Source organism: Choloepus didactylus, chromosome 16 (assembly GCF_015220235.1).
Source record: "Choloepus didactylus isolate mChoDid1 chromosome 16, mChoDid1.pri, whole genome shotgun sequence".
In the NCBI taxonomy this organism is placed as follows: Eukaryota; Metazoa; Chordata; class Mammalia; order Pilosa; family Megalonychidae; genus Choloepus; species Choloepus didactylus.
The window spans coordinates 62,921,654-62,948,097 of NC_051322.1; the positions used below are offsets into that span (position 1 = coordinate 62,921,654).

General features: G+C 43.4%; 1 protein-coding gene and 1 pseudogene across 3 annotated transcripts in view; both read left to right on the forward strand.

Annotated features, from left to right (window-relative positions):
• Positions 1 to 2,900: 2,900 nt before the first annotated feature.
• Positions 2,901 to 3,135, forward strand: LOC119511299 (annotated as a pseudogene).
• Positions 3,136 to 7,211: 4,076 nt separating this feature from the next.
• Positions 7,212 to 26,444, forward strand: part of EMILIN2 (elastin microfibril interfacer 2) — a 97,651-nt gene continuing 78,418 nt past the window's right edge. For all 3 annotated transcript variants that reach the window (XM_037805987.1, XM_037805988.1, XM_037805989.1), the window contains exons 1-2: positions 7,212 to 7,498; positions 8,006 to 8,128. In XM_037805987.1, the coding sequence (XP_037661915.1) occupies positions 7,377 to 7,498; positions 8,006 to 8,128 (245 nt within the window). In that variant the 5' untranslated portion in view covers positions 7,212 to 7,376. The remainder of the gene's footprint in view (positions 7,499 to 8,005; positions 8,129 to 26,444) is intronic.

The window sequence follows — 26,444 nt, forward strand, 5'->3', positions numbered from 1 at the left end:
GCAGGCACTAAAAATGATTAACAGTGTTTGCTGATCTACAACAGGAGCAAACTAAGGTTGTCCTGGGCAAATCAGGACATCTGGTCACCCTACCTATCTTTAGCTAAGAGAAAAAAGAACTAGAATTTTTTTCCCCACCAGCTATGCCTTGTCTTTCAACAGTGACAATTCCTGTACCCTTTCCCCATGTTCATTACTCCTCAATAGTACCCAGCCTCCCTGTCTCATCTACCTCCTGCTTCTGCTAAGGCTTTGTACCTCAGTCTCCCTAGTTAACCAGCTGCCCCTGCCCTTCTTTATTTATTAAGGACATACAATGTACAAGGTCACATTAATTGCTCCCTCCTCTCTCGCAAATCACATTAATTTAAAATATAACCACTGATTTAAAGCAAAACAAAACAAAGGCAAAACACTGCTCAAACCTGGACCCCTCCGAAGTCTTTCCTAACTAATATTCACCTTTTTTGAGTGCCTCAAGTATACTCCTTTATCATCACATTGGTACAATTTTTACTATGTTATTTTCTATTGACTTAATGTGTTCTTAGGTCACTTCATATGTGTGTGTCTTGCACCCCAGTCAGCTGATTTCAAAGAACTAGATCTGTTTTCCTCTGGTTCCTATATTGCCTGGTATAGCGGTCAATATACCAAACTTCCTCAAAGTCTTATTGACTAAACAAATCTTTGGATGGCCACAAAATTCCAAGAAATTTTCCCTTCCTCCCCTTCAAATGTAGCATATTCTTTTTGTCCCTGACTTAAGTTGAAATACCAGTAACTGTTAAAACATCGTTTAAAACTGTACCACCTAAAATACTAGATTGAGTTAATTTACTCATGAATAGCCCATACTATTCTAATGAGCATGGACTAGGCTTATGATGAAATTTAATAATTTACTTCATAATCATCAAAAAATATTTTGCCTATTTAGAACATTTTGTTGATTCCAGAACAATCAACTCTTACTCCATAAATGAATGATGAGCTACAAAATAGATTGATGTTGCTCCACATATATGAAGATGTTATTGCCTAAGCTAACATAGTTCACTTGGAAACAAAAATATTCTAAGGGCCTATGTTTATCAGATATTTCAAATGAAGGAAAAAAACATGGGTTCAAAACTATACTGGAATGGTAACCGCAATGAATTCTCCAATGTAGCATATAGCCTACATTTAGCAGTAGAAAACATTGTTAAGTCAAAGAAACATCTGAAAAAATTAAGGGATATGGAATTAGTAACTAATGTTGTCTTTGAGGAAGAAGATATTTCCTATTGAATTGCTTAATTATCTGAGTTCATTCATGTATTAATCCTCCCAAGGACCTCACTGAATTTCCCTAAAATAAACTCCTTGGCAATGTGGAGGATGACATCACCCAAACAATAAGCTAAGCTGTATGTTTTCCCTTGGGGAGCACTAGACAGAAAACTGGACTAAAGTCGAGAGCCCACTATTCTATTCCAGGTCTCTATCTTGTTTAGAGACATTCTGATTGAGTCTTGCATGTCCCCCCTCAATAGCCCATCTTTGTACTTTTTATTTGGGAAGAAGAGCTGCAGCAGATGTCAGCTTCCACTTTAATTGGTACACAGAAAGAATGATAAAACTCCTGAACCTGCCTGCAATAACATCTGTAAATATTTATCCTCTATTACTGTGTGCTGGGCACCATGCTAAGCAGTTGATGTGTGCTAGCTCAACTAACAGCCACATGAGGTGTTTCCATTTTCAGGAGAAAAACTTGAGGATCAAGAGGCTTATTGACCAGTACAAGATCATTCTGCTAGATAGGAGAGGGTACCCAGATTTGAAAACTACACTAACTCCATCGTGTGAGCTCTTCAAGACTAGCTAGCTGTGACAGAGGCATGGTTTGAACATTTCACGGTTTTGAAGTTTTCAGGTGATAGTATAAAAACACATTAAGGCAGCAGAAGCAGCGGCCAGCTAGGAGACGAAGATACTGTAACAGGACGCCATGCCTTTCTTTGATGTCCAGAAAAAGCTGGCTCTTAGCATAGCTGAGACAATCCATATGACAATGAATTAACATATGACAATCCAAAGTGCTGAGCAGCCTTACAAGCTTCCAAGTTGTTGCCATGCTTTTTTTTTTTTTTAAATTCAGTTTTATTGAAATACATTCACACACCATACAATCATCCATGATATACAATCCACTGTCCACAGTATGATAACATAGTTATGCATTCATCACCACAATCTATCTCTGAACATTTTCCTTACATCGGAAAGAACCAGAACAAGAATAAAAAATAAAAGTGAAAAAAGAACACCCAAATCATCCCCCCATCCCACCCCATTTGTCCTTTAGTTTTTATCCCCATTCCTCCACTCATCCATACACTAGATAAAGGGGGTGTGATCCACAAGGTCTTCACAATCACACTGTCACCCCTTGTAATCTACATTATTATATAATTGACTTCAGGAGTCCAGACTGCTGGGCTGGAGTTTGGTAGTTTCAGGTATTTACTTCTAGCTATTCCAATACATTAAAGCCTAAGAGGTGTTATCTATATAGTGCATAAGAATGTCCACCAGAGTGACCTCTCGACTCCATTTGGAATCTCTCAGCCACTGAAACTATTTGGTCTCATTTTGCATCCCCCTTTTGGTCAAGAAGATACTCTCAGTCCCACGATGCCGGGTCCACATTCATCTCCAGGAGTCATACTCTGCGTTGCCAGGGAGATTTACACCCCTGGGAGTTGGGTCCCACGTAGTGGGGAGGGCAGCGAGTTCACCTATCGAGATGGCTCAGTTAGAGAGAGAAAGGGCCACATCTGAGCAACAAAGAGGTACTCAGGGGGAGACTCTTAGGCACCATTACATACAACTTTAGACTCTCCTTTGTGGTAATGAGCTTCATAAGTTGCCATGCTTTTGAAGAGGAATGGATAGAATGTGCTCATGGAATTGGTGATATCCAGGCAGAGAGAGTGCAAGATAGAGTTTGATGATTTCGTAGAATGTCTGCTTCGGCAGAAAACGATGAGACGCGTTAACGCCATCAAGAGACAACGGGAGAAGTTGATAAAGGAAGGAAAGTACACACCTCCACCTCACCCAAGCCCTGAGCAGAGCAGCTGCTGATGGCTGAAGGCTGATTTTCAAGTTCTCTATTCTCCACTGGAAAGATTGTTTACCTGAAACATCTGTTCGCTAAAAATAAAGGATTGCACCTTCCTAAAACAAACAAACAAACAAAAGCACACACATTAAGGCACACACCTGTAATCAATACAAAAAATTTTGCTTCTGGCATCTCTCAAGAAAGGTGATTAAAATAACGACCACAGTCCTTAAGAATGTCATCTAATCAATCAATAGATTAATAAATAAGATCAGTCTTGGGTTCAGAAAATATTGCAGTTTTGAACCTTCAGCATGTGAGATATTTGCAAGCAAATAAGTTAAGACAGATGAAGACAGCAGGTGTTCTTTGTTTCTGGTTCTATTTGACCAAAACCTTTAACAAACCAGGAAAGTAGTTAACTTATTTTGAAGTTTGGAGACACACTGCTTTTCTGAAGGGGCTTTGTCCAATGCAATGCATATCTCAAATGGACCTAAATAAAATTGAGCTGACCAAACCCTGGTACTTAAAAACACAGACCAAGCTAGATGGTGCAGCCAGTTAATTTTCCTCAGAGACATTTCTTGTTTCCTTCCCTATCAAAGTGCATTTTTGTAAAAGAATGAAGCATGTCTTATCACTAACTTGTGTATGTGAAAGACATTTTCTTAGGATGTAATATGTTAGAAATACTTTGCAATAAAAACTTATTTCAAGATATTCACTCTTCAAGGACTTTCTTTTTCCATCCTTCGATAAGTAGAACAAAAATGCAGTAAAGACACCTAAAAGAAAACCTAGAAATTAGTTTTTTTTTTTTTCCAGAAAGCAAAAGTGAGGAATGAGAAGGGGGGATGCCCACATAGTCTTATGACTCCTGACCACATCCTAGATGCAAATCTGTTCATCTTGATCAAATGTCCCGTGCCTCAGATGGCTGTGTGAGGGAGGAAATGTACTCATCTGCTGCTTTTCCAACTGTCATCCGGTTTCCTTGTCCACCAGACAACTGAAGGGAAGTGTGATTGCACTTGAGGCCAACAGGCTCACAGCTTCATGAGTACTGTTCCCAAGGAGGGAATCTGATGAGACAATGAGGAAATGAATTTAAGAAGTAGTCCTACTCTGGATTTTCACATTAGGCAAGTTGGTCACGCAACCAAGAGTGTAAGTTATGATGGGGCCCTTTTGTTAAAAGTTGAAGAAATTCCATCAGATTGTTACAGGAAACTGAGTTTTCAGGCACTGCTTTAAAGTCCTTGGTTATAAAAAATTCACACCTCCAGCACTCTGCCAGTTATATCCACATTATCTTATGGCTGGGACCAGGTGACCCGCCTAGTTAGTCTTTTTTCTTAATGTGCTTTAGCTCTCTGTCCTCTGGAAAGCTTTCCCCTATCTTGTTTCTTCTGTAGGGTGTTCTGATTTTTGAGTGAGACCCGTCCCTTCCTCTGGTTGGGGAAGAGAGAGGGAAGAGATCTCTTGGGCTCCTGGCCTCTGGTGGCACATGTGGGTGTGTAAACAGAGAAACACACATGATAAGTATTGGCTCATTTATTTGACCGTATATGAGAAACTTTATACTCTTTGTGGCATTGGAAAGCCTGGAAGCTCTGTAAAGACAGGGTGTGTGCCAGTTTTTGATCACTGATGAGTGCTCAGGGTTTTTGCACAGTACCTAGCATGTACAGATGCTCAGTATAAAATTTTACCTACTAAATAAACACCATATGTAGCTGATTAAATATAGTATTGTGATCATCTCAATAAAAAGTTGGGACTCACAAGGATGTGGAGAAATAGGAACACTTTTGCCTTGTTAGTGGGACAGTAACATGGTGCTGCTCCTGTGGAAAACAGTTTGGTGGTTCCTCAGAAAGTTAGGTACAGAATTACCATATGAACCAGCAATCCCACTTTGGGATATATACCCAAAGAACTGAGAGCAGGGACTGGAACAGGTATTTGCACACTGATGCTCATGACAGCATTATGTGACAGCTGTTAAAAGGTGGAAGCAACCTGAGGATCCATCAATGGATGAATGGATAAACAAAATGTAGTATGTACACACAATGGAATATTACTCAACCATAAAAATGAAGTTCTGATGCATGCAACATTGGATGAAACTTAAAGACATCATGTTGAGTGAAATAAGCCAGACACAAAAAGACAAATACTGTATGATCTCATTTACATGAAATAATTAAAATATGCACATTCATAGGGTCAGAAATTAGAATACGGGTTACCAGGGGCAAGGGTTAGTTTGGGGAATGGGAGTTAATGCTTAATTGGTACTGAGTTTGTGTTTGGGGTGATGAAAAAGTTTTGGTAATGGATGGTAGTAACAGTAGCACAATATCGTGAATGCAATTAATGCCACTGAATAATATATTTGAAAGAGGCTAAAATGGGAAATTTTCAGTTGTATATATGTTACCACAATAAAAAAACTTTAACACCCCCCACCCCCCCAAAAAAAAGCTGGGCCTCAAGACTGCTTCCTAGTAAAACTTTGATTCACTGTGAAAAATATCAGATTTGACTTGATCAGTTTGACTCCCTTTCAAATTAGAGAATTAGCAATATTGAAGAGAAAGGTGAGCTCCTGTTAGACATTCATAACCCATGTGTCTCCTCTAGTCCATTCTTCGCTCACTATCTTTCTTTCTGAACTGTTTCTCCTTTATGACACTCCAGTAACCAAAATGGTATTCAGATGGGAAGGATAGGGAATTTATACAGAAAGATACAGATTGGGTTATACAAGACAGCTTTTTATCCTTTTCTGTTATTCCCCTAGCTCCACCCCCTCCCAGGGGGGCTCTTTTGAAGGCTGGGATGACTTCAGTCCATCATTTGCATGATTTTGATTCAGAAGAGTTCATGGGCAGACTATAGCCTTACATGGTATAACTTTCTGCTTGGCTCTTGTGAAGTCTCTATTTCAGGAATTTTCCTCCTTTTTGCAAATGAAAAGGCCCAACATCCTCATCAAAGCATATGAATAATAAATTAGACCCATGGCTTCATTTAGTAGCATTTACAAAAGCTTTATTATCCACATAATTCACAGCCAATAACATCCCATTAGTACACAAATACTGCAGTTAATCTACACAGTCTGCAAATAAACACCTTATGGTGTTCCTGGATGGTGAGTGAACTGTGACACCTGCAGGTAGGGGGCCCCTGAGAATGCAACACCTCGGTGATACTTTTATTCAACATTCTTCCGTGGAGTTTTTTTTATCCCTAAAGGAATTGGTAGAGAGTAGTGTAACTCAAGAATGGACAGGAAATAGAAGAGAAAGTGAAAAGAACAGACAATTGTCTAACAGCCTCTGAACTTTGAAGAAACAAAGGCAAAACCTTTTTGGAGTAAATGCCTTTAACGTTGATAGAAAAAAGAAAAAGTTCAGAGAACATCAAATGCACAGCCTGTGAGGCTGCCTGTCAAAACTCAGCCTGGCGCGGGTAAGAGCCTGCTGCTGGGCTTCGGGGGCTGCTGCTAAGTGGCGAGTTTGTTGCCTCTGCTGTCCCCTGGCTGCCCCGAATGTTGCCTTAAACCCGCATAAGGCAGTTTTGGGTAAAGAAAGGGAAGGGGACCAGCGTTCGTTTTCCGCCAAACTCTCCCAAGTCCATTAAGGTTGTGGGGCAAGGGCCGCGTCTATCCAAAGGAGGAAATCCGAGTTGAGTCCCCCCCAGGGGTCTGATAAAGATGTCCCTCACTCGCCCCCCGGGAGGCGGGACCCGGGCACGAGGTGAGGACCGCCAGACTCGCCGACTGCGGCCCCTTCCCGAGGGGCCGGGGGTGCGCCTGTTAGAAGGTGGGAGGCGGACTTCCCTGCGCTTCTGGGAAGAGACCAAAGGAATGAGTAATTGGAAAATCTGTAACTTAGACCCTTCTTCCAAATCCTTAAGCCATTTTACCCCCAGCCCCCTGCCGAGAGGCGAGGGGACTGGAGACCGGGAGACGGGCTGGAGGGGAGTCACGTTTCGGAGAGGGAAGTGAAATAAAAAGGGCGGCACCCGGGGGGACCTGTGCGTCATTGAGGGACCCGAGGAGAAGGCAGGGCGCGCGGGGCTGGAAAAGGAGAAGTGGGAGAGCGAGAAGCCGGAGGGGGCGGCCGCCGATCGCCCGGGCCTCTCTCTGCCTTCTCCGGCCGCGCCCGGCCGCCCGCAGCCTCGTGGGCTTCTGCGACCCCGCAGCGCTCCGGACCCGGCAGGGAAGGCAGGCGGGGCGCGCAGAATGTGGCTCCCGCCCCGCGCGTCCTGGCGCTGGGCGCTGGCGCTGCTGGCCCTGGGCGGCCCGGGGCTGTGCCTCGCCAGTCCGCAGCCCAGGCACCCCGCGCGGCCAGGCGCCAGGAACAAGTAAGTGCGCGCCCCCGGCACAGCCAGGTCCTCCGAGAGCCCCGCACCCCGCGTGCCGCTCCCCAGCCCGCCGCGGGGCCCCGACCTGCCGTGCCCACGGCCACGCGTGGCGGCCGGAGGCCCTCGGGCTCCCGGTGCGCTCCACTGTCCGCACCGGGCGTCTCAGGAGACCTCGCTGGCGCTTCTACCAGTGCCGACTCCGGGAAGTGGGGAACAGGGAGTGTCCCGCAGAGAAGGGCGACCCGGAAACGACTCCCAGGAGTTACAGAAGCTCCTGGGACCTGGGGTGCTTTCCTCTCCCCTTTTGTCCGCTAAAGGTGCCCGCTCTCCAGAGGCGCACCCGCCCACCCTCCGGGAATCTGCTTTATCAAGCTCCCGCCTCCGCAGGGGGTGACAGGCCTCCTGCCCCTCACCCAGTCGGGTTCCGTATCACCTTGTCCCCGCCACCCCAGCCTCATTGTTCCCGGGTTTACACCGTGTCCTTTCCCTTCTCTCCCCTCTACCCAGGAACTGGTGCGCCTACATCGTGAACAAGAACGTGAGCTGCTCCGTGCTGGAGGGAAGCGAGAGTTTCATCCAGGCTCAGTACAATTGTGCTTGGAACCAGATGCCCTGTCCGTCCGCGCTGGTGTGAGTCCGGGAGCCGAGAAGCGGGCGGGGCGCGCCATGGCCTGGGCCTTGGGTGGTGGGATAGGGTTGGAGCGTTGGGCTCCGGCTCTTCGACAGATCTCTTGCAGATCTAGTGAAAATCCAGCAGCTGTAAAGTTTGAGCACTGAGCGGGGTACCAGCCAGGTTGGGGTATTTAAGAAGCGTGTGCTGCCCGGAAAGTGGCAGGACGCGCGCGATTTGGGGGGCTGGTGCTTACGAGAGCTTGCGAGAAGATGAACAGAGCCCCCACCCCCACTTCTCTTATTTTCTTTCAATTGTGTTGCTAACCTAAGGCAGCTGAACCTAATTGGATCCATATTGTGTGTTCTGGGGCACAGAGAAGATTCCAAAATATATTCTGCTAAAAACTTTTAAACTGTGGGATTAGCTGAGAGGTTTCTGCTGGCTAATATCCTACAACAGGCGAGTTTGGTCCCGGTGTCCCCATAAAACTGACATCTTCCAGTGTTGTAGCTCTCTTAGCTAAAAGGCCTCAGGAATAACTTGCTTAAAAGTGTGTTGCATTTTTTTTTCATGTTAGAGTTGGGAGTTCACAGAAGAGAATGGTCCTTAAAGACAGGGGAAAGAATTAATCATCTTTTTGTTTATAAAGATTTCATCAACTTAAAAAATCAAAGAGGAAGCGATGCAATGTGGTACAAATTGATTAAATACAGCACACTCGTTCAATTGTCATCAGACAAGTCTTTGGGTTTTTGTAAGTCAGATATTAGAGTATGGGCCGATGTGAATGAATGGCTGTTGGAGAACACATGTGATGGTTGAAATTAATTGTTTTTCCCTAAGAATAAGTCGTTTGTCTGAGAGACAAATGTTGTTGCAGCAAAGAATAGACAGTAAGTAGATCTGTCCTCAGCAAAGCAAAGGGACAGACTGAAACTCTTATTACTCCAGGAAGCCTTATTCCAGAAGGCATAGATAGGCATTTGGACATGGGGGGTGGGAGTAATCCCTGGTTCACCTGCCTGGGCTGCTGGGGGGGGGTCTGCAAACAGGATGGGGACAATTCATGTAAGAGGGGGCTGAGGGCTACAAAAAGAAAGCATGCAAACGAGACTGCCACTTTTTAATATACCAAGAAACAGACTGAAATTCATTCCCTGGCTTTCACATTGAGTTGGATAAACTAAGAGATTCAGTACTTAAAAAAAAAGCATTGTGGTAGCATATATATATATAACAAAATTTTCCAATTGAACCACTTTTAAGTGTACAATTCAGTGGCATTAATCATATTTACAATGTTGTGCTATCATCACCACTACCAAACCAGAAACTCTGCACCCATTAAGCATTAACTCCTAGTGCCCCTTTGCAGGTCCTGGAAACCGTTGTCTTCTTTCTGTCTCTGTGAATTAGAGAGAAGAGAGATGCAGTACTTTTTATAGTCTGTATCTCTAGTCAGAGGTAAACCTCAGTAAAGATTAGACCTCAGTCTATGAACAGCAATCGATGAAATTAGAACCAAGACATTTTCTGTAAGATTTTTACATTGTGGTAGAAACATAAACTAAGTGTTCAACAAATGTTTGAGTGGATTTGTTTAAAATTAGAATTGAACTATGAGTCAGGAATATTTCATTTGTTTTACACAAACCATATTTTGTGGTTTGCTATAACCTTATGCTTGTGACAACTCAAAGACAACGGAATTTTTTATTTTGGGAGGTAGTACATTTTTATTAAAAAGATGGTTTGTTATTCCTTTTCTTAAGTTATTTTAGCTGAACCAAATAACTATTCAATTCTTGTATTTTACCAAACCTCAGTGAAACAGATTTTTGGTCATCACTGGCCAGGGAATTACCTCCCTGTCAGCAGGTTAAGGAAAGGCAATTGAAGTATATTTTTGCCACCCAGTGAGAAGAACAACAAAAAAACACTATCAAAATCAGCAGATGTTTCTGTTGTTTTATTAAACAAAAAACAAAATATGTGGCCTGGGTAATTTCCTTCAGCAATAACCATGTAAACAATTCAAGTGTGTTGTTACATTTTAACTACTGTATTATAAATTTGAAATTTAAAAAATAGCCAGTCAACCTGAAAACCTTGAAATTAGCTCAAGCAGGACTTGACCTTTTCCTTTCTGTTTCTTTAGAGATAGACAAGAAATGCTTTACCTTAGTTCTCAACTACTAAATGATTCCCAAATTTTGAGGATTAGTGGATGATTGGAAACAACAGCTGTTTAGCATTGCACGTCTCATTTGTTTTCTGATGAATCTAGAAGCTTGCTTTACTTCTCTGAAATCACAGGCATTGCCAGTTCAGTTCATGATTTGTTGCTGAGAACCTAAGACTTATTGAAGTGAAGGTTCTTTGGAAACTTACCCTAGAGTTACTTAGGGGTAATTCCCAGATGGTGGTAAAACCACAGGGCTGGAGTTCGCGATGCTGGAGCTAGAGAGGCAGTTTTGCAGCTGATCACAGTTGAGCACCTGGGAGTGACGTAGGAGCCCAGAGAGGCCTTGGAACAGAGCTGAGAGTTCTTAAGGGGAGGAAGGGGGATGGGGAGGGGGAGAAAGAGGAAGAGGAGCTAGGCAAGGGCGAAAGGCCAAGCAAAGATATCTGAGAAGGAAACCCATCTTGGAGACCCCAGGAGAAGTCCAGGGGACTGAGAGCTACAGAAAGGCCAGTGGTGCATTGGCAGGAGGCCATCACTTACACAGACACTCTTTCAGGTGAGGGGGCACAGGCACTGTGATTTGTGCACAATTCCTCAGTTACCCAGGAATCAAATATGGTGTTTCAAAGGCTTTTGTAGAAAGGGGGAGTTTGGTAGTAGCAAAGCAGATAAAGAATTTAAAGAGAGAGAAGTGAAGATGCCAGGGGAGAGGGAGAGACCGATTATGCTCAGAGACTGATGGGAACGTCAGCTCCGAAACAAGGGGTTGATGGAGGTGGTCAAGACAAATAAAGGGGGAGACCCTCTCTGTGCTGGCGGCAAGGTCACGGGGGCTCTCACAGCCTCCACCTGTGGCAGAGACTTTGCCCAGGTGCAGGTTTCAGCAGGATTCCCACGTGCTCCGTGGGTACAGATGGAGAGCTGTAGGCTCCAGTTTGGGAATTTGGCCATCATGTGAAACTAGGAGCAAAGAGGGTTTTTATATGATACAGAGACTTTTTAAATAAGCACTCTTCTGAAGCTACAAAGTGCCTTCTCTGTGCTAGGCATGGGTTAGGGTTTTTCAGTCCACGTATTCGTTTATTTAGTTCTTGCAACCGTCCTTCAAATTGAGTGCTGTCTCCATTTCACCGGTGAGGAAGCCGGGACGTTTCCTGACTTGTCTGCGTGCACATGGCTGGTGAGTGGCGGAGCTGTGGCCTTTAAGGGCTGCCTTACGTCCCTATGCCCACGGAGGATGCTTTTTTTTTTCTGCTTGCTTGTTTAATTCTTTGTTTTAATATGTGCCTTTAGTCACTTGCACCGTATGCAACTATTAAAATGTATACTGTTTTTCATGAAAGGTAACTCTGGTGTATAAAAGTGGTTTGAGAGCTGTCGTGCATGTGTGTGTGCTTAAGCCTCTTTACTCTCCATCATTTTGCTACAGTGCAGTGGACTCTTGTCATTTTCCGCACTGCCCACTATGGTATGCAGTTTGTCTGCTTATTTTAATGAAACACTGGCAGATTGGATTGTTCAGGTTGTTAGGTCAGTTTAAAGGGGGATATTAATTCAGAAGCCAGACTCTGAGTTAAGTGTAACTGCATGGGCTGTCAGCTTGAGCATTTCAGGACATGCCTACATACACCCCCGAGTGCAGCCACCACCGGGAAACTTGTCCCAGGGGCAGGAAGTTACTAAGCATGCTTCTAGAAAAACAATTCAAAGCCCATGCCCTTACGACTGAGTTAGTAATGCCATTTTTTTGCATGCAAATGTTAATAATTCTTAATTCCTGTGAAGGCTTTCCTATGAAGATTTTCCAGCACTTAGAACATTAGGATTTTCTCTCTCCCTCTCCCTCCCTCTCTTCAGAGGCTTTAGAATTAGAATAGTTCTAGTTAGATTAGATTCTCCAGGTGTCTACTGTTCTCCCTGTTAGGGACTTGGGAGGCTTGTTACTTCTTGAAGTCACTCCCTGGGCTGCTGTTTGGTTCTCAAGCCTGAAAAGGCCTGTGCCCCATCCCGACACTTGCAGTGCACTTAGGTGTGTGACACGCTTGGCTTCCTGAGTGCCTGGAACTTTAGCTCCAACTCCATGGCCTCCTTCCCATCCAGAAGCCCCACAACTCCCAGTTCCAGACTGAATGAACTAAGAAGAAAAATGAACAATTCTTGAGCTCGTAACTTGTACTTTCTTTACCTTATCTGATTCTCAAATCAACCCCATGGATGGAGCATGATTCAGAGGCGGCCAAGAGGACTTAATAATGTGACCAAGTTCACTCTAATGGAGTGTGGTGGAGCTGGACTATGAACCTGAATCTCACCCAGGCTTAAAAAAAATTTTTGGCTCTGTCTTACTTCTTACACTCCAAACCATTAACAGCTCCTGAGGCTGGTCTATTTTTACCTTGATCCAGGTTCGGAGAGGATCTAGTGACCCTTCTAACTCCTAAGGACTCCAGTGTGTCAACCTGGAGGCGTCCCAGTGAGATGGGGGCACAGCTTTAAGATGCCTTTATTCTGGGGAGCAGTGTAATTGGTCCTCCAGAGGAGAACTGGGAGTGGTGCAGCAGCTTACTCTTCTCTTAAAATAAACTTTCATTAATATGTATGTACCTGGATGTGTTTTGTAAGCAGTCTGTAGATTGAATAAAACGATGTATAAAAGCCTATGTCAATAGATTAGTTTACACTTAAATGAGTAAAAAGTATAATCACATACTGGTTAATCTGAAAATGGCAAAGAAAGCAAATACACCCCCAAGGTTATAATGAAATGATTTTGTTCCATTGACCTTGCTGTTTATTAAGCTTTAGGGAATTAATGAGGGAAGCCAGGGTTGATTTGTTTTTTCCTGGGAAAGGCATCATTATCAGGAAGATTTCCTGGGCGCTGGCAAACCACACCTCAGCACCACACAGGATGTGGGTGTGGTGTTTTGAAGGGGAGCCACTGTTTCCCCTTTTCAACCAAGTCTTAAGTAACATATTGCAATTAAGAACTGTACTGATTCTTCAGCACTGTGGTCAATGTCATTTGGCTGGCAAATAAGTTCTGTGCCTGTGCTGTCAACTTTTAACAGGCTGAAGTGAAATGAAAGATGTGTGGAGAACTGAATAAAGAGATGTGTAGAGAACTGGCTTTTGCAACAGGCTACTTTGCAGTTCAGGACTTCCTCACTCTGACCCCTGTCATTTTAACTGGTGGGAAGGATCTGCTGTATGCTGCATGGCTGGTTAGTAACTGGGCTGTTGTTCGGACTTTGCTGGTTTTAAAGGTCTGTTAGTCTCTTGGAAGCAGATACTGGTCCAGAGCGCCACAGAAATATCATTCCGTGAAGCCAACTTGAAGCCAGGAAAACTCTCCATAGACTGTTGAGCTGTACAAAGTTGTTGCCCAGTGGAAAGGATTTCACAAATGTTAAGATAGACTTAAAATATCACTTCATGTATTTTTTCATCGAAATCTGGTGATTTGTCTTTTGCTGACTCTGAAAACTCCTGGAAGGATTTAAAACAATCTCGTGGAGAGCTCTTGCATAGGGGAATTGCGTGGTGGTCTTTTAACGTAGTCTTATTATGGAAGGTTCTCAAACATTTTAATAATGGTGCTGCCCTTAGCAACTTTAGGGAAGAAAACATGCAAATACTTTTTAAAAAGTTTTTCTTCTGTTTGAACAAGTTCTTCATGTGAGATGATGAAGATCCATGCACCCCCATGTCGGCAGGGGAGGACACATGGAGATACCAGGCCCAGGCCCTACCTGTGAGCAGGGGCCGGACACCTGAGTCTTGACACCAGGCCAACAGGAAGTGTCTTCCCCCAGCTAATTCCTGAGCTCGCCTGGTAGGACCTGGGAAGGAAGAGGGACGGGGAGCAGGTGGGGGACAGAGGCAGGGGGAGCTGCTTGTAGACCCTGCTTGTAGCGTAGCATGGAGCTGGATGGTAGCTATCTAGTTACCATTTAATCCTAGTTCTTAAGGTGGGTCCCAGGATTTCCCCCCTCTGAGAGTACTATTTTAATGTACATCTCCATATTAAGAAAGCCAAATCTCTTGTAAAATTTCCTTGCATCGAGGAGTGTTTCTGATTAACCGTAAGCACTGTTGGAGCTGGAGATCGGGCCCTCTTCCACGGGGTGCTAGGAAAGAGCTGGGCCAAGGCAGGCAGATCCACATCACCTCCAGAGCCGCAGGTGAGTGCGGAGCTGCTACCTGCTTTTGAGACACATTTTTGGAGACATCAGAATCTGAGTGACTTGGGTATTGGGCAGGCTGACCTCCTTGGAGCTGAGGCTTTCTCATGCATCCCAGGCTGACGTGGGTGAGAATATCTCCCTGGCTTGGATCACTGTTAACTCTCCTTTCACTTTTTCTTTGATCTGCAGCCACCCTACAGGGTCCTTACCTGCATTTAATAGGAGGGGATCAGAGAAGCTGAAGATAATTGTCCAAGGCTATCTAGTCAGGAAGTGGAAGAGCTGGATGCAAATCCAGGGCTGTTAATTCCCAGCCTTGGGAGCCCCCTGCTCCATGGGAATCTGCGCCGTGGTGGGGGGAGCACCCTGTGGGTGTGCGCCCCATGGCTGGTGGGTGGGAGGACGGCGGGAAGGGCCTGAGGTTTCTTAGAGGTCCCCTAACCGCAAGGCAGTTGGATCTGGAGGTACAGCTGGTAGGAAACAGTGCTATCTTTCTTCTGGCTACTGGCCCAGCATTGTCTCCTTTCATGCATCATTCATGCTTCGCAGTAGTAAGTCCACATAATCACGGAGGCTCCCGCTCTGCCCAAGCTGACACAGCTCACTGCTGTGAGTACCAGGGGGCTTAGAGGGTGCCCTGTCCAGGAAGCGGCTGTATTGCTGGTGAGGAGCTTGCAAGGACCCCAGCTGTTGGGCGGGGTGATTTCTCTCGATTCACTTTGCTGCCCAGCTCAGGGCTGAGCCTCTGGAGGGCCTGGAGTGTTCCATTTCTGATGGCGTAAGGGGACTCTGGCTCACCGGTCCCCATACCCAGCTCCTTCTTTGCATGTGTCCTATCTCTGTGGAATTTTCCTGCTGGCTCTTTTAAAAAATCTCATCAGGAAGGGGAAGGTGCAACTTGCAGCCTGTGCTCCTGTGATAACAGAGACTAGGAATCTACAGCAGGTGTTACTGCCAAGTGTTGAGTTCCAGGACAGTCTCTAATTCTATTCAGATTCCAACAGTCATGCAGTTGGAAGGAAAGTTGTCCGTTAGGGAGCCAACTCAGGGGAGAAAAAAAAAATGACACAGAACACTTAAGGCTGGAAAAAAATGAGGGCGTACCTCTTCTGGAGATAAATTCTAAATTTAAAATTCTAAATTCTGTGTTTCCAACATCTCCAGGAACAGAAATCCCTTCAATTGAAATACATTTTGTGTATATGGCTTTGGGGAAAGTTTTTTTCTTTCAGTTTTTAAACAAAAATTTTGCCATCAATTAGCTGTTAACAGCCTTTGGTCTCGCAATTTGGTTGCCAGACAGCTTGAACCAGTTGAAGAAGCCTGAGCAAATGTCAACCAGCATTTGCAAGGAAGGCCTTTTTTTTTTTTTTTTTAAATTCAGTTTTATTGAGATATATTCACATACCATACAGTCATTCATGGTGTACAATCAGCTGTTCATAGTACCATCAAATAGTTGTGCATTCATCACCCCAATCTATTTTTGAACATTTTCCTTAAACCAAAACGAATAAGAATAAAAAATAAAAGTAAAAAAGAACACCCAAATCATCCCACCCTATTTTTCATTTAGTTTTCATTACCATTTTTCTACTCATCCATCCATAAACTGGATAGAGGGAGTGTGATCCAAAGGTTTTCACAATCACACTTGTCACCCCTTGTAATCTACAATGTTATACAGTCGTCTTCAAGAGTCAAGGCTGCTGGGTTGGAGTTTGATAATTTCAGGTATTTACTTCTAGCTATTCCAATACATTAAAGCCTAAGAGGTGTTATCTATATAGTGCATAAGAATGTCCACCAGAGTGACCTCTCGACTCTATTTGGACTCTCTCAGCCACTGAAACTTTATTTTGTTTCATTTTGCATCCCCCTTTTAGTCAAGAAGATGTTCTCAATCCCACGATGCTGGGTCCAGATTCATCCCCGGGGGTCATATCCTGCATTGCCAGGGAGATTTACACCCCTGGGAATCAGGTCCCACGTAGAGGGGGAGGGCAGTGAGTTCACCTGCCGAGTTGGCTTAGCTAGAGAGAGCAAGCACAAGGCAGGCCTTTTATTGCCGGCCACACCATGCCTGGAGCTGCATAATACCTCTGTTAAATTTCCTTCTTTTGGTTTTCCATCCTGATGCCTTTTCAGGCTGTATCCAGTGCTACTTCTCGAGACTCCTCAGACCTTGCTTTCAACCTTCTTTTTCCCTTTGCTCTTTTTTCCCTTTCTAGGTTTGCTAGATTATTGCTGAGTTATAGTCCCTGCTGCTATGTTTATAGAATCCTTCAGCCATTCCAGAATATGTCCACATCTATTTTTACTTTATTCTTCTCACAAGCTCAGCCAAGAGATAGGTACAGCAGAGACTGGGGTCTTGGAAAGAAAGAACTTTACACTTATGGGCTACAATTGCCTACCTTTCTTATTTTGGAGAAATATCAATAGGATTCAATTAGAGGTTATCACTCTACAGAAAACAGTTTGCTTCTTGTTAATGCTTGTTGTATTCCCGTTAATTTGTCTTCTTTCACTGATAACCGTCTACCAACCACATTGGCACTAGGTACTTGAATTAAATTTATGAGGTAGCCAGGACAGGGGTGGTGGAGGGGGGCAGGTTGTAGGGATCTGAGCTACTTGCCCCCTGGTATTGGGGGGAGGCAGCCCCCAGGGTGTCTCCAGGCAAGCTGCATGGTGTGGCAAACAGGTTCTGGAAGAGGAGATAGAAAACTTGGCTTCTGGCCTGAACTTTACCACCACAGAGTCTTGTGAGTTCAGGCAAGTCCCTTACCTCTCTAAGGCACATTTTCTTCCTCTCTGTTCCAGGGGTGTGGGGAGGCCCGGATGACATAATGTAGCTCTCAGACATGGATGGCAGGTCCACTTAGGAGGAATGTGGAATGAGCACTCGCTGTTGCTATTGTCATCCTTTGCTTGTTGTTGCCTCACAGGGGGTCTTATCTTTGAATTCAGTGACTTTGAGAATTTGAAGTTAATGTAGACTTAGGCTCTTAAGAATGAAATAACTAAGTTCAGTGAACTAGGGTATAGTTAGGAGACGAAATAACTAAACTCTTAGAGATTGCTTTGGAAGCAGAGTCAGCAGGAAGGCTTCTTTAGGGAATGCAGATAAATGATTTTGGTCAATTTAAAGTCAATTCTCCAGTTGCCTGAGGTCTTTGTTGCTGGTCCTGCAGGTGTTTAACTATCAATAGATCCCTGTGCCAATAGTGGCGATCAGCAAAGAAAGGTTAGGGGTTGGGTTGTTTCATCTTGCTGTTGGTGGTGGTGGTGGTGGTGGTGGTTGGCAGCCTCCCACCTAAGCCCAAAGACATCACTTTAATTATTCTCTTCTAGAAAAAATCCTCTTCCTCGTGTGGACAACATCAAGAAGCTACTAATACTACTTGGGTGTGAATAAAGCAGTAGATACTGCCCATAACAGCCACTCAGGGTTTTACATACTGTTTTTTAAAACATAAAACTGACAAATTTATGCCAGTGTTCAGATTACTTCCAGACTGCCACCCAACTGTTGTGATTTATTGTTGCTTACAAGACTTTTTTACTACTCAGTTAACTGCTTCCATCCTTGATGAAGTGGTTTTCTGGACATGACTTTTCCTCTTTACAAAGAGATGTTTCCTGGTGGAACCAAGAGAGGAATGTAATAGTTTCAATGTTACAGCAGTTTGTGCTGAAGGGAAAATAATGAAAGGATTAAAACGGAATACTCCAACAAGTTTTCTTTCTTTCCTATTGTAAAGTGGGTGATGGATGTGGAAAAAAGTAGGGAGGGTTCCGGCTGACCAAATGCCTAGTTTGAAAATGCTGTTAGAGGCAAACTTTTCTGGGTGTGCTATTTAGTAGGACCCAGCTTCACTTATTTATTTTTTTTCCACCTAAGAAAAGATTAGATTAGAAAATATGCCTAAAAATTTGTAGTGGCGTCAGCATTTCAGGACAATATATTTTATTCTGCTTTTATTACAGAATTTCAAGTTTGGTTAAAGGAAAAATAGTTGAGGGGAAGCCTTCTCAAGTTGATCATTTCAGTACAAGGGAATCTGCTATGAGACTTGTCAATTTTGTCCTAAGTTTTCCAAACTCTTGACACATTTGTGATTGACGAGGTTCTGCCCACTGTGTAATCTTAGTCACAGTTTTTTTATAGACACTTGCCACTTGCTCTGTCTGATGTAAAACAAGGCACTAGATATTTTCATCTTGCTGGAGGTTCTTTCCCTATGTTGTTAGAAGGTAATGAGACAGGGACATAAAAATCTTTTCTAAACTGTCACAGTAAAAATGCAATTTGTTTTTATGCTAATGGAGGCGTTCCCACTCAACCCTTTCTCTACATAACTTCGAGGAGGTTGAAAGCTGTGGTGTGGTGATTGCAACAGAGTTGGGATGAGGGTTTCACAATCCAGCCCTTCGATGGGAAGACTTTTCACCATTCACATTTTTCCCTGGTTTGTGTTAGCTTTTAACCCCAAAGAGTTCACCCATGCCACTTGAATGAAGGTCTTGGGCAGGGCATTGTCAAGCCTTTCTGTTTTTTTTTTGAATATTCCAGAATCTTGAACTGGGGCTCTTCTCCTTGATCATTGTTCAGGTCTGGATGGTGGGGCAAGGTGAGGGGATGGCCTTGGAGATTTTTCTGTGACTTTAGCTGAGAGCAGTATCTTTCCAGGTTGAGAATGCTGGCTCAGAACCCCAGCTTGGTTCTGATACATGGTGCGCACTTTCTCCGACCACAACACGTTGCATCACTTTCTGGCCACTCAAGATATTTGGGAGTCATTCATTCTATTGCATAATTGCAGAAAACAACTTGCAAGATATAACAGATTTCCTTCTCACCAATGATGCAGGAGTTTTGGAAAGCAGAAATACCATTTGTGGTTTGTCTCCTGAACCAAATAGCAAGATCCTCTTCTCAACCGTCCTTGTGAGAGAGAATCATCACTGGAAAACAAATAATCCCAATCAGTAGTCCATTCTTGCTTTATTTTCACAATGTTAAATGTGAAATATCATTCACGTTTTGTGTTATTTCACACAAAATGGAAATTTGAAGGCAGTTATTTAAAAAAAAAATGTTTTGTATTCTTTCATCATTTACTCCATACTTTTAAAAGTGCAAAAATAAATATTACTTCTGAATTCCCAATTGGTCATGCATATGAAGAGAAATCTAATACATTAAACAAACAAACAAACCCTCTAATGGAATCCTCATTTTGAAACTCTGAAAGAGATTTGATGATGCTGATTTTGGTTTCTACTTAATTGAGATATGCTGTTGAGATTTGCTTTCACAGTATTACTAGACCAAAGCAGTGGATTTTTTGCCCAATGAGCTCAAATGACCAATTCCTGAGACACTGGGGTTTCAGAGAAAGAGTTTTATTGCTAGGTGTGCGAATTAAATTAAATTTAGCTTTCTCACAGGGTTGGGGCTGCTCAGGGGAATGGCAGAGGGTCAAGAAGCCAAGCTGTAATCAGTGGTCGGTCCTCCTGTTTATCTGCCCACTATCCTTGTAAGGGGGTAGAGGTTCCTAAAATAGCTTCATAAGTTGTTACCAAACTAGCTCAGACAGGCTCTGCAGTTAAAAAACAAAGGGAAGAGGGGTGGAGAGTTGTTTCAAATGTTTCAAGTTTGCTTGGGAGACTTTTTTCAAATGTATCCAATTTGGGTGGGCTATATGTTTCAAATTTCCTTGGGCTAGTTAGGCTTGTCCAATAGAATGTAACCTCTGAAGTATCCAGCTACTGCAGAAACAGAGGAGGGACTTGCAAGTTAGGCGTAGGGAATAAATACTGCTGGGTCTGTTGATCTGTGCATTAACACCCACATTTTGGTTGTGTGCCCATTCTTGCAAGATCGTGAATAAATTCTTTTCTTCTCCACAATCGGGTGAGCCTTTATTCCTTTTTAGGAATAGTGCTTGTTTCTCACCCTAGGTGTGAAGCATGAGAGCAGATGGCTTCTTGATCCGAAATCTGTCTCCCTGAACTGCAATAATTCTGATAGTTTTATAGTGTCAAAAGATGGGCAGGCTTTAGATTAATGAGTACAATGGCCCCAGATGATATTAGAAGTGATCTAATTATTGAGCATGTGCACATTGATTACATGCTTAGTCACAGAAAGTATGTAAGAAAATAGCAGCCTAAATATGATGATGGGCATGTCAGGCAGGCCCATTTTGGTCAGATTCAGCTTTGGTTAGCAAGATAACTTTGGACTTGGGGTGGGTGAGTTCTGGGCTAACCCAAGGCCTTTTATTAATAAACATTAGGGGCTCTCTTTAGTGATCATAAGACTTTAAAGTTAAAAAATAAATGGGTACAAGTGAAGGTTAGTTACAAGGTTTTTACAGCCACAAGGGCACAAGATAAAGGTTATATAATCATTATCAGAGATCAAGGCAGCTGGATTACAGTTAGTTTCGGGTATTTCCCTCTTTCTACTCTAATATACCGGAAAGTAGAAAGGAATATCTATATAATGATTCAGTAATCATAATCAGCCCTTAAATCCTAACTTCTCAGTTACAACAGTCCTGGGAAGAGATTTTAAAACACCCTAATGCAGAGATATAGTTTTTTATTAATTAAAAAAAACAGTTTTATTCTTATATTTAAAGCTGTATAATTCAGTGTTTTGATATATGTATACACTTGTGAACCCAACAACACAATCAAGATTAGGCACATTATCTATCACCCTGAAAAGTTTCCTCAGGCCCCTCAGTAATCCGTCCCTCCTGTCTTTCCCCACAGCCCCCTCCCCAGACAACCACTTATCTGCTTTTGGTCACTATGGGTTAGTTGCATTTTCTGGAGTCTCATGTAAATAATGCTGTACAGTTTGTATACTTTTGTGTTTTGTTTTGTTGAGGGTGTGGTCTGGCTTTTTTCATTCAGCTTAATTATTTTGAGATTTATCCATGTTGTGCCACATATCTTTAGTTGAGTACTTTTTATTGTTGAGTTTGGTATTCCTTTGTGCTGAATGGTATTCTTTAGAATGTGGATACCACACTTTGTATATCATTGTTTTGTAGCTGAAGCCTTATGATGAAACGCAGAGTGTGGATGTTCTGGTTTGCTGAGGCTGCTGTTATGCAAAATAGCAGAAATGGATTGGCTTTTATAAAGGGGGTCTATTTGGTGACAAAGTTACAGTCCTTAGGCCATGAAAATGTCCAGACTAAGGCATCAACAATATGGTAACTTCACTGAAGAAAGGCCAATGATGTCTGGGAAGCCTCTGTTAGCTGGGAAGGCACGTGGCTGGCATCTGCTCTGGGTTTCTGGTTTCAAAATGGCTTTCTCCCAGGTCGTTTCTCTCTAAGTTTCTGGGGGTGTGTCTTAGTTTCTCCCAGGTGTACTCTGGGCTGGCAAAAATCTGCTTTCAAAGGCCATCTCCAAAATGTCTCTCTTAGCTGTACCACTGAGCTCCTTCTGTCTGAGCTCTTGTAGGGCTCCAGTGATTTAAATAAGACCCACACTGAATGGGTGGGGTAACACCTCCATGGAAATAATCTAGTCAAAGGTATTACCCACACTTGGGTAAGTCACATTTCCATGGAAACATTCAATCAAGACGTCATATCAAATCAGAAAGATTAATATATCTGCCCCCAGAAGATTGTATTAAAGAACATGGCTTCTGGGGAACATAATCTATCCAAACTGACACAGTGGAAAATCATTTATACTGACTATGAGGCTACTTCTCTGATTTTTCAGAACTGAGATGAGAAAGACTTAGTGATGTAGAACACTAGGTCAAACCATAATGGAGGAGAAAACCACATTTCACACGGATAGCCCTGCAAAGTGTTGGACAGAGGGTGGATGATGATATAAGCCATTTTGAACTGGCAGAAGTCTCAGTAGGATTGAAAGGAGACTTATTATTTGAAGACTGTTGGTTACTAGTTTCATTAAACATTCATTTATGTGTGATGCCTATGTCTGGCCCAGGACTCGGCCCATGAGGATGTGGCAAGGAACCTGACCCCTCTCTTGCCCTCCCAGAGCTCACGTCCAGAAGGTGAGATGAGACATAAACAGCAGTAATTGCAAAATAAGGGGTAGAAATGAAAATTGCAAATAGAGAAGCACAACTAAAGTGCTGAGGATGTTGAGAGGAGGAAGAAAATTCCAGCCAAGAGGAATCTGGGAACTTGTTTGTAGGAGGTGACGTCCTAAACAGGGCTTTGGAGGACGTTTTTAGTTGAATACGTGCAGGTGCACGAGAAGGACAGCCTAAGCCAAGAAAGAATATGAGCGAAGACCCAGAGGCAGGAACCAAAGGGATGTCCTGGGAATAGGAATAATTCCATTTGGCAGTATGGGATGCACAAAGAGGAGTGTTGGGAAGGAAGGCCGGAAAGGCGGGCTGTGGCTAAATTGTGGAGGATTTTGAACCCCAAGTATCTAAAATACTTTCCTAGAGTTGCCATAACAAAGCATAAACTCCGTGGCTTATAACAACAAAAACTTACTGTCGCAGTTCTGAAGACAGAAGTACAAAATCAAGGTGTTGGCAGGGTCATGCCCTCTTCAAAGTCTCTAGGAGAGAATCCTCCCTTACCTCTTCCTAGCTTCAGGAGGCTCCCGGCAATCCTTGGTAATCCCTGACTTGAGGCAGTGTGACTTCTGTCTCTGCCTCCACGGGGCCATCCGCATTCTGTCTACCTGTGTCCAAATTTCCCTCCTCCTAGAAGGACATCAGTCATACTGGATTTAGAGCTCACCCTGATCCCGTATGGCTTCATTTAGGCTAATTACCTCAGTAAAGACCCTATTTTGAAATTACATCACCTTCTAAGGTTCTGGGCAGATGGGAACCTTGGAGGGACACCATTCAACTTAATACACCAGGGTTGGGAGTGTTTGGACCTGATTCAGGCAAATGGGACTCCTGGGAGGTTCAGGGTCACGTGGGGTTTTGCTTCGGAAGGTTAATCTGGCCGTGTGAGCACAGTGGGTTGAGTGGGGGAGAGAATGGGGATGGGGGAGGGGAGGGGAGAGCCCCATCCGGAGACTGGACTGGCAGTAGTGGGGAGGACGGGGAGCAGGGCCGGGTTAGACGGATAGGACCTGGGACTTGAGCTCCTCTGGCCGTTTCATGGTGCGGTAGCACTGACTAGATTCTGAGGACATGTGGAGATCCTGCAGGGAGGGATCTGTTCAGTTCTTTGTTCAGGGTATTGATAGAAAGGACCACGTGTTATGAAAGAAGGTGCGTTCCTCCACTGACTGTTGGTCGGGGGTATGACAGGATTACTTTTACCATTGGGGCAGTCAGGGCCTCAGTCCTCTTTGCCTCTGATAATCGGAAATTAACCGTAACCCTTCAAGTGGGCCGTCGGATCCATGATTATACAAGGAACTCATGTCTTGAGTTGCCCTGCAATTCTTTTTGCCTTTAGGTGAATCATCTATGTAAATTGCTGTAATTTCAAAGCGCTTTCCCAGCTATAATATAATTTTATTCTTATGCTATTTGGGAGGTAGAAGCATGGCAAAGATTATAACCCTAATTTATATATGAGGTAACAGAGGATTAGATAGGTTTTGGGTTGTTCGATGGTTTTATAGCAGCTCCTTGGCAGTGGGGACTAGAACAGCCACTCTTGTTAGGGGTGATAGAATTATACATTTATTCTCTGTACAGTCTCCATGTAATTATGATTGTTCCGTAGTGGCTATTGATGACGCAAGGAAAGCCCTAGTGGGCACCTGAGCACCAAAAACATTTGCTGGATAAATGGATTTGAGAGGGTACGTAGCGTTTTTACCTTGTCTTCCCTTCTGCTGTTAAGAATTATTTGCACAGAGTTCAGATTTCAGTTTTTAGTCATGGAGACTATACTGTGGTTTGTCCGTGACTTGCCTTTTTAAAATGGAAATTGTGACATAAGTATATAGTCTTTGAAAATAATTGTTAATACTCAATGAAAATGCAGTGGCTTGTAGCTAAAATGAGGGATTGGGATATGGTGGAGTCCAGTTAAATCTGATCACCAAAGTAAAGATATAAATTGTAATTTAGGTTACTGAACTAACCTTTAAAAGTTTGTTTTTTTTTTCCCCAAGAGGTAAGCATACATTGACTACATGATACATGAAACAGCTTTCATTTTGTGAAGGTTCATGTCATACAGCTACAAAGAATGATCTGGTAGTAGTGTGAGGAGCCAGTGACCAAAGATATAGGTGATAGAACTGATGGAAGCAAATATGAATAAAGCCTTCGTGTAGTGAGCAAGCCTAGGCTTATTAGGGAGATGAAAACTACCCTTTAAACCACAGAGCTGACTTGTTTCATTTAAATAAAACAACAAAATAATGCAAACTATGGAATTTTTCTTTAAAAATAAACTTTTTTCAAAAAGAAAGCAAGCCATATATGTTTTAAACTTCTTAACAGATGTCAGTTGGACCTCTTTTCACCTGGAAGTCAATATACTGGTTTTGCTCCCTTCCCAATTTACAAGTCCTGCAGACACCCCAGGTTTTCCCTCTGGATTGCGATACTTCCTGAGGCTTGCTACCCCCAGCCTCCTGCACACCTGTTCTCGCTCAGCAGGGCTCTGGGTTGACCTAGGTATGGCACCAGCCTGTCAAGTTCCCCAATAAAAATCCAGTCCCCCAAAGCATGCACGGGCAGTGAGCACTTGATTGAGGATTGAATGTGGTAAAGGACATCGTAGGTATCACCAACTTAAAAATCTATTGGGGACCCCACTCCCTCTTTTTTCAGGCTAAGCAGTCTCTCTTCCCCGTTCTTGGTGTTTGTCCACACATTCCCGCCTGGAGGTCAGCTGGGTTGTGGTCGCATTCCTCCAAATAAAAGCCATGCTCCTTGTAAGCAGAATGCGGGTGAATGGAGATGTCTCCGCCTCACTGTGGAAGTGTGAATTTTATAAACATTAGCACCACGTTAGCTGGGATAACATGAGAAATATGAAACTAGGTTATTACATGTTGCGCCAATTTTCCCAGTGTGATCATAAATGATCAGAGAAATAGAAGTTTTCCCATGTTTTCAATTCAGGTTCTTTTTTTAGAACTAAGAATGAATGCCCCAGAGGAAGAAAATGTTGCTTTTCTATCTGCAGAGAATCTCCTCTGTCCCAGGATTTTCTATCCTTCTAAGCTACTTTCACCAGGTTACAGGTGTGGCCTGATTAAAAGCTTTATGGCATCTGTGGTCTTCCTGTGGAGCTCTGAAATTCACTATGGATGAGATATCAGCATCGATGCTCTTTTGGCATTAAAAGCAGTGCCGAGAACTTTAGATGGGTAATTGCAAATTGAAGAGTGACTGGAAGATACAGAGTTGAAGAAGGAGAGAAATCAGTGACAGATCTTTGAAGAGGGAGGCTTCAGGGTTACAAACCAGAGAAAGAGCTAGTCAAAGGAAACACAGGAAAATGGATTTCAAAATGATTGTGCCTTTTAGAGGGTAATTTGAGCAATTAGAGAGGGGTAGGTGGGTGGGGATAAACTAGAGTTATCCGGTGGCTCCAAAAATTAAAGGTTTGGATCCTCTGGCCAGGGAAAGTCATCTTGTGGGAAGCAGCGTGCTAAGGGCTGAGCTCAGCAGATGTTTCCAGGGTCTGCACTGTGGGAACACTGAGAATGAGTTCATTAGGAAGGATCCTGGGGTACGAGTCTCCTGTAATTCTGACTCCAAAAAAAAAGAAACGTGATGTAAGTCTGAGAAGTGGAATAGCATAGGAATTATTTAGGGGAAACAGTCTACGGCAGTGATGGCTTGCCCCCACCCCCCCAAAAAAAAAATTCCATAGGGAAATGTAGGCATGTATAGCATCTTGGATTACTCACGGCCCCAGAAAGTCATCAGATGAGCTCAGGTCCAGTGGGACATCCCTCACTCCCCCTTCTCTCCGCTGTCAGTGCAGGCTTGAA